Source organism: Trichomonas vaginalis, chromosome VI (genome assembly GCF_026262505.1).
Source record: "Trichomonas vaginalis G3 chromosome VI, whole genome shotgun sequence".
Lineage (NCBI taxonomy): Eukaryota > Parabasalia > Trichomonadida > Trichomonadidae > Trichomonas > Trichomonas vaginalis.
In genome coordinates this window covers 1,549,289-1,562,137 of record NC_067208.1, presented here as the reverse complement: position 1 = coordinate 1,562,137, position 12,849 = coordinate 1,549,289, and the positions used below count along the sequence as shown (strand labels likewise).

General features: G+C 36.1%; 14 protein-coding genes across 14 annotated transcripts, besides 2 other annotated features; 4 read left to right on the top strand and 10 right to left on the bottom strand.

The window, feature by feature from the left end:
- Positions 1-11,384: part of a mobile genetic element that runs on past the window's edge.
- TVAGG3_0786240 (uncharacterized protein) lies at positions 542-1,126 on the top strand (the record flags this gene model as incomplete). The annotated part of the gene is made up of 1 exon (XM_051246593.1): positions 542-1,126. One exon carries the CDS (start codon positions 542-544, stop codon positions 1,124-1,126), a length of 585 nt encoding a protein of 194 aa, XP_051082068.1.
- Positions 1,159-1,866, top strand: TVAGG3_0786230 (cytochrome B-C1 complex subunit 6, mitochondrial family; the record flags this gene model as incomplete). Its single annotated transcript, XM_051246592.1, has 1 exon — positions 1,159-1,866. The coding sequence occupies one exon, from the start codon at positions 1,159-1,161 to the stop codon at positions 1,864-1,866; it is 708 nt and encodes a 235-aa protein (XP_051082067.1).
- On the bottom strand, positions 1,916-2,179 carry TVAGG3_0786220 (uncharacterized protein; the record flags this gene model as incomplete). The annotated part of the gene is made up of 1 exon (XM_051246591.1): positions 1,916-2,179. One exon carries the CDS (start codon positions 2,177-2,179, stop codon positions 1,916-1,918), a length of 264 nt encoding a protein of 87 aa, XP_051082066.1.
- TVAGG3_0786210 (DNA/RNA polymerases family) lies at positions 2,369-2,536 on the bottom strand (the record flags this gene model as incomplete). Its single annotated transcript, XM_051246590.1, has 1 exon — positions 2,369-2,536. The coding sequence occupies one exon, from the start codon at positions 2,534-2,536 to the stop codon at positions 2,369-2,371; it is 168 nt and encodes a 55-aa protein (XP_051082065.1).
- Positions 3,130-4,513, bottom strand: TVAGG3_0786200 (uncharacterized protein; the record flags this gene model as incomplete). The annotated part of the gene is made up of 1 exon (XM_051246589.1): positions 3,130-4,513. A coding segment is annotated over one exon (1,384 nt), but the record flags the coding sequence as incomplete, so codon positions are not given.
- On the bottom strand, positions 4,544-5,128 carry TVAGG3_0786190 (phage tail repeat-like family; the record flags this gene model as incomplete). Its single annotated transcript, XM_051246588.1, has 1 exon — positions 4,544-5,128. One exon carries the CDS (start codon positions 5,126-5,128, stop codon positions 4,544-4,546), a length of 585 nt encoding a protein of 194 aa, XP_051082063.1.
- TVAGG3_0786180 (uncharacterized protein) lies at positions 5,148-5,303 on the bottom strand (the record flags this gene model as incomplete). The annotated part of the gene is made up of 1 exon (XM_051246587.1): positions 5,148-5,303. One exon carries the CDS (start codon positions 5,301-5,303, stop codon positions 5,148-5,150), a length of 156 nt encoding a protein of 51 aa, XP_051082062.1.
- TVAGG3_0786170 (uncharacterized protein) lies at positions 5,323-5,724 on the bottom strand (the record flags this gene model as incomplete). The annotated part of the gene is made up of 1 exon (XM_051246586.1): positions 5,323-5,724. The coding sequence occupies one exon, from the start codon at positions 5,722-5,724 to the stop codon at positions 5,323-5,325; it is 402 nt and encodes a 133-aa protein (XP_051082061.1).
- Positions 5,742-6,701, top strand: TVAGG3_0786160 (uncharacterized protein; the record flags this gene model as incomplete). Its single annotated transcript, XM_051246585.1, has 1 exon — positions 5,742-6,701. One exon carries the CDS (start codon positions 5,742-5,744, stop codon positions 6,699-6,701), a length of 960 nt encoding a protein of 319 aa, XP_051082060.1.
- On the bottom strand, positions 7,996-8,491 carry TVAGG3_0786150 (phage tail repeat-like family; the record flags this gene model as incomplete). Its single annotated transcript, XM_051246584.1, has 1 exon — positions 7,996-8,491. A coding segment is annotated over one exon (496 nt), but the record flags the coding sequence as incomplete, so codon positions are not given.
- TVAGG3_0786140 (uncharacterized protein) lies at positions 8,510-9,236 on the top strand (the record flags this gene model as incomplete). Its single annotated transcript, XM_051246583.1, has 1 exon — positions 8,510-9,236. A coding segment is annotated over one exon (727 nt), but the record flags the coding sequence as incomplete, so codon positions are not given.
- On the bottom strand, positions 9,363-9,605 carry TVAGG3_0786130 (serine threonine-protein phosphatase family; the record flags this gene model as incomplete). The annotated part of the gene is made up of 1 exon (XM_051246582.1): positions 9,363-9,605. The coding sequence occupies one exon, from the start codon at positions 9,603-9,605 to the stop codon at positions 9,363-9,365; it is 243 nt and encodes an 80-aa protein (XP_051082057.1).
- Positions 9,624-9,899, bottom strand: TVAGG3_0786120 (uncharacterized protein; the record flags this gene model as incomplete). The annotated part of the gene is made up of 1 exon (XM_051246581.1): positions 9,624-9,899. One exon carries the CDS (start codon positions 9,897-9,899, stop codon positions 9,624-9,626), a length of 276 nt encoding a protein of 91 aa, XP_051082056.1.
- On the bottom strand, positions 10,126-10,944 carry TVAGG3_0786110 (phage tail repeat-like family; the record flags this gene model as incomplete). The annotated part of the gene is made up of 1 exon (XM_051246580.1): positions 10,126-10,944. The coding sequence occupies one exon, from the start codon at positions 10,942-10,944 to the stop codon at positions 10,126-10,128; it is 819 nt and encodes a 272-aa protein (XP_051082055.1).
- Positions 11,385-11,637: 253 nt separating the features above from the next.
- Positions 11,638-11,838: a mobile genetic element.
- Between the last annotated feature and the right edge of the window lie 1,011 nt (positions 11,839-12,849).

Here is a 12,849-nt window from a genome sequence, read left to right as displayed (position 1 = left end):
CTAGCAGTACTTTTACTGACAGTAGCAGTACTTTTACTGACAGTAGCAGTACTTTTACTGACAGTAGCAGTACTTTTACTGACAGTAGCAGTACTTTTTTCTGACAGTAGCAGTACTTTTTCTGACAGTAGCAATGGTCGAGGTCGAACCTACCGACGAGGCAATTTACCTAATTGAAATTAACGAGCTTGTTAAAGACTTCCTCAGGCAGAATGTAAAAGGCAAGCTTGTTAGCGGTTGGATAACGGGAAGGGCTGCCTTGAATCTCGAGACTTCGACTGGAATTCCAATTCAAATACCAGACGGGACAGCCTACGACGACATAAAGCAAGCAAAGAAGGAAGCTCTTCTCAAGTTCTTTGCCAAGCGTCCTTGGATACAACTTCCAAACAGAGAGAACCCTTTCCCAAGAATGAACCAAATTCTCAAGGGTCTCCTTCACTTCTCGGGTCAGCCGTTCTACATAACCTGTGAAGGCGACATCCAACCAGTTCAGTAAACCTTAACGTTTAGAGTAAAAACATTTTTTTTCATTTTTTGAATGAAGCAAGTTAAATTCGTCCCACACCAATCTCAATGGACCGATGAAGAGTTTCAAGCCATAGTTGAAGGCGTTGAGAACGACATAGACGGCGAACTTGAAGGAGCTCAAACCACAATTGCAACCAAAATTGCACAAGTCAAAGAAGAGATAGCTCCACTTAAAGCTACCAAAGCTACTCTTGACCTCATGGATACTTACCGTTTAGATGTCAAGAGAGGAATAAGACAATTAAAATTAAAACTCTTAAATTACGAAGCTATACTCCAGAAGTTAGCAGAAATGAGAAGACTTTACCAGAGCTACTTACATGTAAGGGACTTACCTTCAAGCAGTCCGACCAAAGATGAATTTTCTGACATTGTCCCAATTTTGTCCGAAAGTCAGCTCAGATGTTTTGAACTGCTCCCAACATATCCAGAATATGAAAATTTGCCTGAACTCTTCCGCAATCTTAAAAAACGTTTTTTGGTTCTCATGTTCGAAACTTTTATCGGAAGAGACAACAAACGTTCAGAAGAAGAACAAGATATTATTTTAAACTTGTTGTATGACTTAACCGTCATAACAAGCTTTTTGAAGTAAAACCGTCATTCTCAAACCACTTCATTTTTTCGATGTCCGAACAAGCACCGAAGCCGAACACAATGGCAGATGTCCTTTCAAGGTTGCCAGACAATCGCCCAGTTCAAATTCAAATTATGAATTTGAAAGCTCATCTGACAAACACCATTAAGACTCTCCAAAGTAGTCTTATGACAGAGATGACCAAACTTAAAGGTGAGTTCCTCATGAACCAAGTTTCCAATGAGAAAGTCCTGAACGATTTCTCAGAATCGTTGCGCTATTACGGGAGAGAGAACCGAGACCTTGCCAGACTCATCTACCGTTTCTTCGAAGAGATAGACGCCATCTGGAAGGTACTCGGAAAGGACAGAACATGCAACACCGTACTTCGTGAACACAGAATTGCCGAAGGTATTATCAAAGAAGAGGAAGAAGAGGAAGAAGAGGAAGAAGAGGAAGAAGAGAAAGAAGAGAAACACGAAGAAGAGGAAGTTTGGGCAACCCTTGTTGCCGATGACAGTTATGAAATTTCCCAACCCTACCCATACCAAATCCGCAACAAGGAGACAGGCAAGGTTCTTACCCCAGTCCTCAACAACTTGGGACACTTGAACCTTAACCTTCGGAATCGCGGTTCAATCTCCATGGGCAAGCTTGTCGCAATTCAATGGGTTCCAAATCCAGGCAAGAAGACGAAGGTCAGACACATTGACGGTGACAAGCTCAACAACCGTAAGGAGAACCTCGAGTGGTTCTAAGAGTAAAAAAATTTTATTTTAGGGGGAAACCCCAAGTAAATTTAGGTGTTTATTTGGATAAGTATGTTAAATTAAGGGCAATTTGCAAAATTAGTTCCCGACCTTTGAATTGGACTCTTTCGTCATCCCAGTTGCATAGGAGGTCGTCCCAGAGGAGTTGGTAGAATTGCCAATCCAAGGACGATTTGTCCTCCCAAGCATTGAGGATGTACTGCTCGTAGAGTCTCATGACCTCTCCCTTGCACCAGACACCCTCTCCCTTGGAACGTAAGGCTTCTTCGAAGTGCTCGAATGCGATTGGCTGCTTGACCATCCGAAATGACACTTTTTGTCCGTTTGGTCAATGTTCGTGTCTCGTGCCATAGTCGACGAAAATACAGACAAACAGGTTATATATGAGTTTGAGACCAAGAATGGTGTAACTCGACCTGTCCGATTCAAAGACTCCGAGGGCGACCATGAAATTAAACGGAAATTAGCTAGGAAGGAATATAAAAATTTTTTACTTCATGCAATGTTTTATTTCTGTGCCGTCTTCAAGTATGCCCCAATACTTACGCTTGGAGAGGACATGAACTTCGGTGAAAATTTTGTCCAATTTGAATTGACCCATCTTTTCACCGACCATTCCCATTTCAATGAGTTTGTTGTATCCTTCTTCGTTCGTCATGAGTGCGTCAATGTTCTCATAGTAAACCTTCACTTTGGATTTGACTTCGGAGAAGAATTTGTTGTAGTTGTCAAGTACTGCCTTTGCGAACTGAGGGTAAGACCAATGTTCGACAATAGGTTTTAATGTGGTTACTAAGCCACTTTGACCTTGAGTGAATTCGTACTTCAAAACAAAAGGAGAAAACCTTTCAACAAAGTTGTCGACCTTCTCATAATGTTTACTCTTCATCTCTTGAGGTTTCTTAATGGAATATCCCCATGTCGAATTCATAAGCAATTTGAGTGTCATTGCAAGTTTGGGGTTTGAAGCTTTCCTAATATCATACAGTTGTTGTATGACTTTTCCAACTGTATAGTTCCTTCCAGGGAACTCACCATCTTCGTTTGGAATTCCAGTCGGAATATATTGGACAAACCTCATGTATGCAGCGTTAAGGTCGACATAGTATATCTTTTCATCTGAGTCGAACTTGTCGCAACCAATTGGACCAGTTCGTGGAAATTCAAGTGAGTCTCTTATCTTCTGAGAAACTTCTCCTGTTATCTCATAAACATCGTCGAAGCAACCTGTTTCATATAAAACCTTCTGACCTAACTCAGATGCTCTCCAATACAATTTGACGTCAATTGGATGTCTCAATGGAAGTTTGTTTATAGCATCTTGAAGTTCTTTCAACCTCATTGGAAGTTCTTCTGGTTCAGGTTGGTATCCGAACATACCAACCCCTTGTGGAATTGTGTACTTCTTTTGTACTAGAACTTTGTCTGGAACAACTTTTGGTCTTGCTAACAATGAAAAGTTTGTTTCGTCTTTTGGTACAAAAGTTTCTGTCAGCTTGTCATCTGGAATTGGTTCCAACAAACCTTTCTCGAAAAGAATGTTTACAGCTCTGACAATGTTGCACTTACTTTTACCAAAGATAAGACTTTCGTTCAACATGAAGTGGTTGTGGACAAGTACAATCTTCAACCATGGTAAGTCTTTGTCAACAACATAGTCGTCATGTGAAGAACCTTTAGCTGTAGGTATGTTGACTCGGATATTGACATTTGCCAACGGTGCAATTTTTGCCAATTGACCTCTGAGAATGTACCTTGTCTTCACACATGACTCAAGATACTTCATCTTCTCATCTGTAACAAGACCAGAGTTCCTGAGACATGTAAGAATGCAAGGTTCATTGACAATTGTTTCAATTGAATTGTAAATTCCATACCTTGTCAAGTCAATGTCAGACTTATTTATGAACGGGAAGTATCCAGCATGTTGTCTGACTGCTTGAGGGTTAGGTTGGTACCATTCGAACTTGACACTTGCAATTCCTTCAATTGCATTCAAAATGTCTGAGTCGGAGTCAACCATTTGTTCTCTCTTTGTAGTCTTGAAAGCGTCAAGAAGTTTTGCGGCTGTTTGTTCATTGCCATGTGCATAGTAAATGTGACCATCCAAATCTGTTATGGTCAATCTGAGATTGTATCCTTTCTTATTTCCGTCTTGAATTGCAGCAAGTACACCCATGAAGCCTTCTTTGTTCTTTCCTTCGTCAAAGTTTACTGTAAAGTCTCCACCTTGTCCAATTTTAGCACGAACTTCACGATACTTTTCATATGCATATCTTGTTCTTTCCATGGGAGCATGACCATCCTCTGCACTACCTTTTTTCCTTCTCAAAGGATGCAATTGTTCGTCATGTTTCCAATAGAATCTGGCAAAGCCGTCGTGTCCCTCAACTTGAGGTTCACTAACATCGAAAGGCATGTCCATAAGACGTTCTTCTTCTAACCTCTCTAGTCTGTTTGGATAATTTGCACGTGCTGTTTCCAAATCCATTTCGTAGCGAAGACCAGACAATTTGTCATAGACTTTTATGGGTCTTCCTTTCTTATATTTAAACTTCTTCGAAACTCTCCAACCATATCTTTGTAACTCTGCTTTTATTCTAGCAGATTTTCTATCCATTCTATATGGGGGCATTTTTATAAAAATAAAAAAATATTTTTTTCTTTACTTTACATAACTGCCTGAAGCCATAAGTCTTTGACGCCAACCCATACCAGCTAATGAAGGTTGACTTGGTTTAGTTTCCAAACTAAACTTTGGTTTTGGTTTATCTTCAGTTTTTGGTTTTTCTTCTTCTATCAGTTTTTCGTCACTTTTCGGTTCCTCTGACTTTACCTCACTTGCAGGAACAGTTGTGTCGTCAACATCTTCATAAATATCATATGCCATTTGTTTTTGTTTTCCTTTCAACTTTTTGTGTTTGTTGTAAAGTTTAGAATATTTCGACTCTAAGTCAATGAGATGTTCTATAATGAACTGTTGGTCAGTGAAGTAAACTTTTCCATCTGTTGTCTCGAAAGCTCCTCCAGACTTCAATATTTTATTTGTGAGAGTCTGTTTCTTTTTTGAGATACTAGCCGTTCCATTTCTATGAAAAGTGACTTTATAGTTAGGGTTTGTATTTCCAGACCTTGCACCTTCTATTATTGAATTTTTCTCTTCATCTGTAAGTTCTTTGACAGGTTTTGACAATGGTTCTGAACTTTTTGTTTGTGGTGTCAAATCTACCGTTTCAACTTCTTCGGTCATTTCATCTCAGTAAAAAAATTTAGTTTGGTTTGTTTTCAACTGGTTGTTTAGGTTTTTTAAGTCGGTCTAAAACTTCCTGAGGTATAGGAAGAACTTGACAAACACGTGGTGGTGTAACTGCTGGAAGTCGACAAATCCATCTTGAACCCATTTGTCTCAATGCTGTATTGTTCATTTCATCTCAGTAAAAAACTTTACATTCTCCAAGTTTGAGGCGGTTGAGGTTGGTTATTGTTTACCCACTGTTGTGCATGGTTATATCCTCTGTTAAAGAATCTTTCACCTTGGTCCATATAATTTCCTGCTTGGTTATAGTAGTCATTTGCTTTGTTATAATAGTTTCCTGCTTGTCTTCCTACATTGTCCATCCATCCTTGAACTTTTCCTCTTGTTTCAGGATTTGGAATAAGATTTGTTGCATCTCGTGCTACATCCCAACCTTTCTGTACAGTTTGTATAATAGGTTGTGCTTTCTCTTTAAGTATACCTAATGTACTCAAAATCTTCCTTCCAACTCCAAATACACCTCTGGCTATTGTTCCCACTGCGGGCAAAAATCTAGATGCAACTCCTGCTAATGCGCCAAATAAACCCATTTCTTACAGGGTAAAAAATGACGAATCCAAACAAGGACCCCTATGTTTCTAAAGCAACAAAGAAAGCACTCATGGTAAAAATCTTTAGTTCAACACCAAATGCTTGGTTTATGGATATCTTGGAAAACATTCCGAGAGTTAGAACAGATGGACCACCATACTGGCTAATATTTGTTGGTCAAAACACAAGATACTGTGAAGCCATACCATTACAGTCTAAAAATATTTTAGATGTGAAAACTGCTTTGACAATATTCGTTGACAAATACCATCCAACAAAACTGACATCTGACCAAGAAAGTTCTTTCAAATCAGACGATATTAAAAACTATCTGCGTTCAAAAAATGTAAACCAATATTTCATTGTCGACCAAAACCATTCTGCTCTTGGTGTCATTGACGGTTGTATAAAAATCTTAAGAGACTTAAACCAACCACAAGGCGGTGAGGTAGATGAAATGTCATATGACGACAAATATAGACACTTCTCCATGGCAAAGATGAGACAAGTTTTAAATATTTACAATAACCGTAAACAAAAAGGTTTGGGAAACCACTCCCCCGAAGAAATGAAAAACAACCCTGACTTAGAGAAAGACTATATATTTAATAGTTTAGTTAAGAGGGATAGACAAGAAAGAATGCCAGGCTTCAAACTTCGGAAGGGTGACAAAGTAAAAATAGAAATACCTAAACGCGACCCATATGAAAATACTATTGACTATGACAACAATGGGAACCCGACAGGTACTCACATTCGTGTTCGTAAAAATAGAAGAAAGTATACAAGAGAATATTATGAAGTTTTAGGCAAACATGGCAAAATGTACAGACTGCAAGCAGAAGATAAAACTACTATTGTCAGACCTCGTTTCAAACTTGTCAAAGTTCAAGGTGGTATACTTTCAAAGACAGTTCCTAACAAATATAAGACAACTCCTGACGAATATGCTAAAGAAGTTGAAAATGACGACTAAGCAATTCTATACCATGCGTAAACTGTCATGTAAGGTGGCATGTATTCTTTACTTTGTCCGGTTGTTTGCGTATACCCTGAAACGCGATGTGTATGGTTTCCATCTCCCTGAGTGTTACCCCAGAAACAATTTATAGCAAACTGAACTTCGTCTTTAACATCATATCCTTTACCTTTTTTCATTGCTGACCAATCCCAAAATCTATGCTTATGCCAACCTGCTTGAGATGTACTTAAATCTATGTAGTGACTGTGCGCAGGTAAGTTTTCACCTGAAATCGTTTTACTTCCACCTGTTTCCTTTGAAGAGTTTGCACAATACAAAAACCTGTCGACTATTTGTTCCCATGCACCAACACCAAACATTACTTGAGGACCTCTTGCTTCCATAGATGTATAAATAGAACCTACTGGGTTCATTAAATCAAACATATGAGATATTATAGGATTGTCTCTTTTGAACTTAAAATATAGTGCAACTATTTCAGGTTTCTTCTGGTTTGTGTCAGAATATTTTTTATAATATAATCTTATGTTTTCAGGGTGGGTAAAGTCTTGACTATAATATTTATTTCTGTCATCTTCATAATAGTATACTATTCTCGTTTTTTCTATTGCATTATATCTTTTATATCTATAATATTCTAAATATAATGTTTGCTTTTTTGGGTCTACACGTGCGTCAGCACCATAGTCATAATAATATGGTGCTGGAGCTGGGTCAGGCAATGTCATATCTGCCATTTCATAAACTCGGAAATATTTCTTTTGTTCGTCTCCATATAAGTTTAAGTAGCAGTTGTTGTCTAATGGAACTTTAACTTGTGTACCATTATTCTTTATATAGCTTACATACATTTCATTGTTATTTTTCGGAATGAGTTTATACCGTATACCATTTTTTAAGGAATGTACAAACTGCCATCTAAAATATTTGTTTTCTTCATTGACAGAAAAGTCACCAACAATAGTTTCAATATTTTTTGTTCCAACTAAACTTTGGTATATTTCATTGACATATGTTTTATCTGCTTTATTTTCAAGGCTAACGTTTAAGTCTGTTATTTCAGAAGATGTATGTGTATGTCCAACGGCACTTTTCCTGTTTAAGGTTTCTTGTAAGTTTGTAATATTTGCAATGGTATGTGTATGTCCAACGTCACTTTTCCTGTTTAAGGTTTCTTGTAAGTTTGCAATATTTGCAATGGTATGTCTATGTCCAACGTCACTTTTCCTGTTTAAGGTTTCTTGTAAGTTTGCAATATTTGCAATGGTATGTGTATGTCCAACGTCACTTTTCCTGTTTAAGGTTTCTTGTAAGTTTGCAATATTTGCAATGGTATGTGTATGAGTCTTTTTAGAATATTCGTTTTCAGCTCTTGTCACTTCACTTGACATTTTATTGTCAACATATGTTTTGTCTGCTAGTTCAGGATGAGTATGTTCTTTTGTTGCATAAGCTTTGTTAGCTCTTTCTTCTTCTTTTGCTATTGCATCGTCTACATATGTTTTGTCAGCTTTGTTGTCAACATCTGCTTTCAAAAGAAGTTCTTTTATAGGTTTCTCGTTTAAAGTTCCTTTTGTTGGATTTATACAGACAGTATGGTTCTTATTGTCTTGAAACAGAAACTCATCTGTCATTGGGTTTAATGTCAGTTTTAAGTTTCCTTCTTTCAATGACTCAGATATCTTAGAATAGTTTGAAAAGTTTGTTGTGTTCTTATTTAGAGCTTGTATAATGAGTTGTCGGTTGTGTTGTATTTCTCTCATAGACGCTGTTTCTTTCGACATTTTTATTCTAGATAAAATATGCTTTCAATAGAAAAAGAAAATTCTAGAGTTGCTACAACTAAACCATTAGATGAACTTTTTACTAATGTCGGTCAAAAGTTTGAGACAGAGACCGTAAAGCATGAAGGCTATCGTTTTGACTACCCGTTAAGATGGCTAAGAGACCCATCCGTCACAAAAGCTATTGGCTTTCGTAGAATGAAGTTCATTTCAGAAGCCATACATGGTTTCCCATTTACGGTCGGTTTTGAAGTTCGATACTATAACAAAGAAAAACGTACGTATGAGAAATTTGAACAGGGAAAACTTTTACAAGTGAATTTGCTTGTAAACTTAGAAACAACTCTTCAAGCTTTTCAAGAAAAAATAAACGATATCTATCTCGAATATGCAAAACAGTACAACATTGACGAGGGAGAGTACCATCTCGATATTATATATGACAGGAAAAATGCAACTGTTAAAATCAATAGAATAGAAGACCTTGGAGAAAACGTTTATATTTCTACAAAATATAACAACTTGGCATGGTATAGATTTTTGAGGATGTTAAATCAGCCTGCAGAATATCCAGTACACCCAGACTTTTATGAAGTCGAAAACCCTAATGGAACATATGAAAATGTTTTCGACTCAGATGCTATTATAGTTCATGCTTCATTTTCTGGTGCGCAAAACTCTTTCTTATGCTTGGCAAATGACTTTTACGAAAAACCTACAAAGTTATACGAACCACCAAGTGGAAGTATTTCAGACTTTCAAGTATGGTTTACAACAGATGGAAGAAAGAGAATAATTCCATTATACCATGCGTTTTACTTAGAACTTAGTTTCATATACAACTACTATCGAACGGTAAAAATATAATTTTTTAATACGGTTGAGGTGTTGGATTTGGTTGCCAACTAGACTGTGGTGCAGGTTCAGGCTGTTGTATAACAGGAGCTTGTTCTTCTGGTTCAGGGTCTTTAGGTATAATACCAACGAACTGACCTACTCTTTTACCAATATTTTTGACTCCGTTCCAAATTCCTCTTCCGACAGATTTTATTCCATTCCATATACCTCTTCCAACATTTCGAAAGAAGTTTCCTATTCTTCCAAAGAAACCCATTTTACTATATGTAAAAATCTAATGTCCGCCTAGTCTCTTACGTTTCCTGTTGAGTTCCATAGCATTCTTTAACTGGAGCTCATACATTCTATTTCTCCTCTGGTAGAAAACATATTCTGGGTCAACTCCTGTGTTCGCGTCATCTGCATAAAGTTGTTTATATCCCACTTCAGGGTTTGTATAAAACTCTTTCCATCTCATATTTGCATACCATGGTGGCAAACCTAACGCAGCGTCATTTGACATGGCAGTTTGCATTTGTACATCTGTTGGCACTTGACCATAGTTTGCCATTGCAGTTTGTATTCTAACTTCATTTGGAATATTCTCTGGGTTTGGTTGTCCAGGTTGCTGTGCATTCGCTAAGTTCTGTGCGTCCATTTAATATTAGATAAAAATATCTCTTACGAGTACATATACTGAACATTTGCAGGCATTGGTTCATCTTCATATTCTCTATATCTTTCTGCCACGTCAAATAAATAAATGACACAATGGAAAAAACCTAAAACAAGTAGTCCTATTTCAAACCACATTTACTTACTAATAAAATTTCTTTGTTATGACACTTTCTCCGGTTTATAGGACCTCTCTCATATTCTATCTTGTCATATCTAAACTCATAGTCATGTATGTCCTCTAACCATCTCATAACGGTTTCCAAACCACTTTTATCGGATGTAAAGTAAAAGCATGGATGGTTATGTAAAACGTCTAAAGTTTCTAAAGAGTCTCTCAAAGTCCAGTCTACTTGGTATTGAAAATCCCATGTGTTATAGAACGGCGGGTCCACTATAAAGAAAACATTTTCCTTGTCTTTATATTTTTCATACAACTCTGTCCAATGACATCTCACAAACTCTATACCCTCAATATATTTTTCTATGTTCTCTTTGAAAACATTTGTATAGTTAAGATATAAAACTTTTGACATAAGTGTTTCAATGTCATGAACTCTTATAGAACCACTATATAATAGTCTAGCAGATATACTATCCCAGTCTATATATTCTGCTTTTTTCAAAACCTCTCTCACAATATTTTTCTTATCTAATGGTATACGTTCCATCTTACCTATAGGTATCTTTTCTTTTAACTCTTTCAATATATTGTTTGTGTCTGGTATATGTTTGAGACGGTCCATATAGTTGTCGAAGTCATTGCATATAATCTTTGAGTCTGGGAATATTGTATGGCACAAATGGGATATATAGAAACTTCCACCGAACAAATCTACAAATGTTAGACCATTCGGTAGTTTCTTAAGTTCTCTCAATATAATATCTTTACATTTACTCTTATTTCCAAAGAACGGTAACGGTGGTTTTGTAAAATTCATTTATATATAATAATAAAAATGTTTTTACCCGAAAAGTGACAGAAAAGTGACAAAACATTTACGAAGAAGTTTCGACAAAACATTTACGAAGAAATCATGAAAATTCATGAGGTGAGAAAACAGGTGAGAAAAGAGGTGACATCTCACCTCTTCACCTAAATTATATTTTTGGGTCATTTACGCTCATTACGAAGAAGTCTTGACAAAACATTTACGATGAAGAAGTTTCGACAAAACATTTACGAAGAAGTCTTGACAAAAAAGTCAACGGCTGGTCGGCTGGGGTTCGGTCCTCCTCTTGGGTCTTGGGAAAAATTTCTTATGGGCTGGAAGCCCTCCGAATAAAAACTTCATTTATACTAAACATCTTCAGGGCTAGAAGGCACGAAGTGCCTGGAAGCCCCACTACCCTTTTTTTTTTTTTTTTTTTTTTTTGTTTTCTATCTATGTTCATCAAAAGAAGTCAATAGATTTATTAGTCAGGATCACAATTGCTTTTTTGGAGGTCCATAAAAGAAACGATATGAAAAGCAGACTTTTTTTTCGTACTCCCTCTCAATTTTTTTTCCAGTTTTCGTACTCATACGGTATTATTGTTTTGCGTGTCAAAGAGGGAAGTATCACTTTTTGGTTTACATGTCAAAAAGTGTATTTTTTAAAAAATTATTCATATAAACATTTTGCATGGAAACTAAGGAATTGGAGGCCATGAGGTACTGATATATGATCAGTACCTCATAGCCTCCAATTCCTATTATGAGACTTCCAAACTTTGGTTTAATGTCAAGACATTAAACCAAAGTTTGGATGTCTCAGAGTAAAGATGAGAGGGCAAGAGGTATATAGTATATCTATATACTTCTTACCCTCTCATTTTTACTATAAATGGAAGAATGAGAGGGTAAGAGGTATTGATCGTATATTAAACCAAAGTTTGGAAGTCAAAACAGTTCATGATTATGTCCAATATCATGATATTGCCATTTACAGGCGGATGTGAAGCACGTAGAGGAAAAAAGTTAATAAAACAAAAAAGCTTTTCAATGTCATCTCAATTTTAATTGTGTTGAGTCAAGGCTTTTTGAATGGTCTGACTTCAAATATTTTCCTGACCTCATAAAAATATCTGAAATATATTTGAATCCCATTCTCTTCCAAATTTTTTTGTGACTAACATTTCATTAAAAAAGTAAGTCAGAATTAAATTCGAAGGATTATTATTTTCGTCTGGAAAAGTGACAAAATTATCATTTTCGTCAGACGAAAATGATAATTTTTTATTTTCAGGGTCATGCTAAAAAGATAAATTTATGAGATTGCAATGCAATGATACCTACTTGAATTGCAATGCATCTATTAGAAAATTTTGGTGAAAATAAATTGAATAGCTTGAGTTTATGATTTTGACTTCGCTAAAAAATTTGACTCGAAATTCATAAAAAATGAAACAATTTGAAGTTGGAACAAGAATGATAACATGCACAAGGAGCTATTAAATAAAGTTGTGTATGGGTGGATTGCGCTTAAATTAATAGAGTTATAGTTCAATAATTCAGATGTCAGACGAAAATGATAATTTTGTCACTTTTTTCAGACGAAAATGATAATGCCCCATTAAATTCAGATGAAAAGTCAAAAATTTTATCTTTTTTGAATTTAAACATTAATATTATATAATCATCGAATTCATTACAAATTGAGTAATACGATTATTTCCGATAGAAAATTTTCATAATGATTGAGCCCAAACCAACTCTTTATAATGATTATTTTTTTAATTATAAAAAAAAGAAAAAAAAAAAAAAAAAAAAAAAAAAAAAAAAAAAAAAGGTAGTGGGGCTTCCAGGCACTTCATGCCCTCTAGCCCTGAAGATGTTTAGTATAAATGAAGTTTTTATTCGGAGG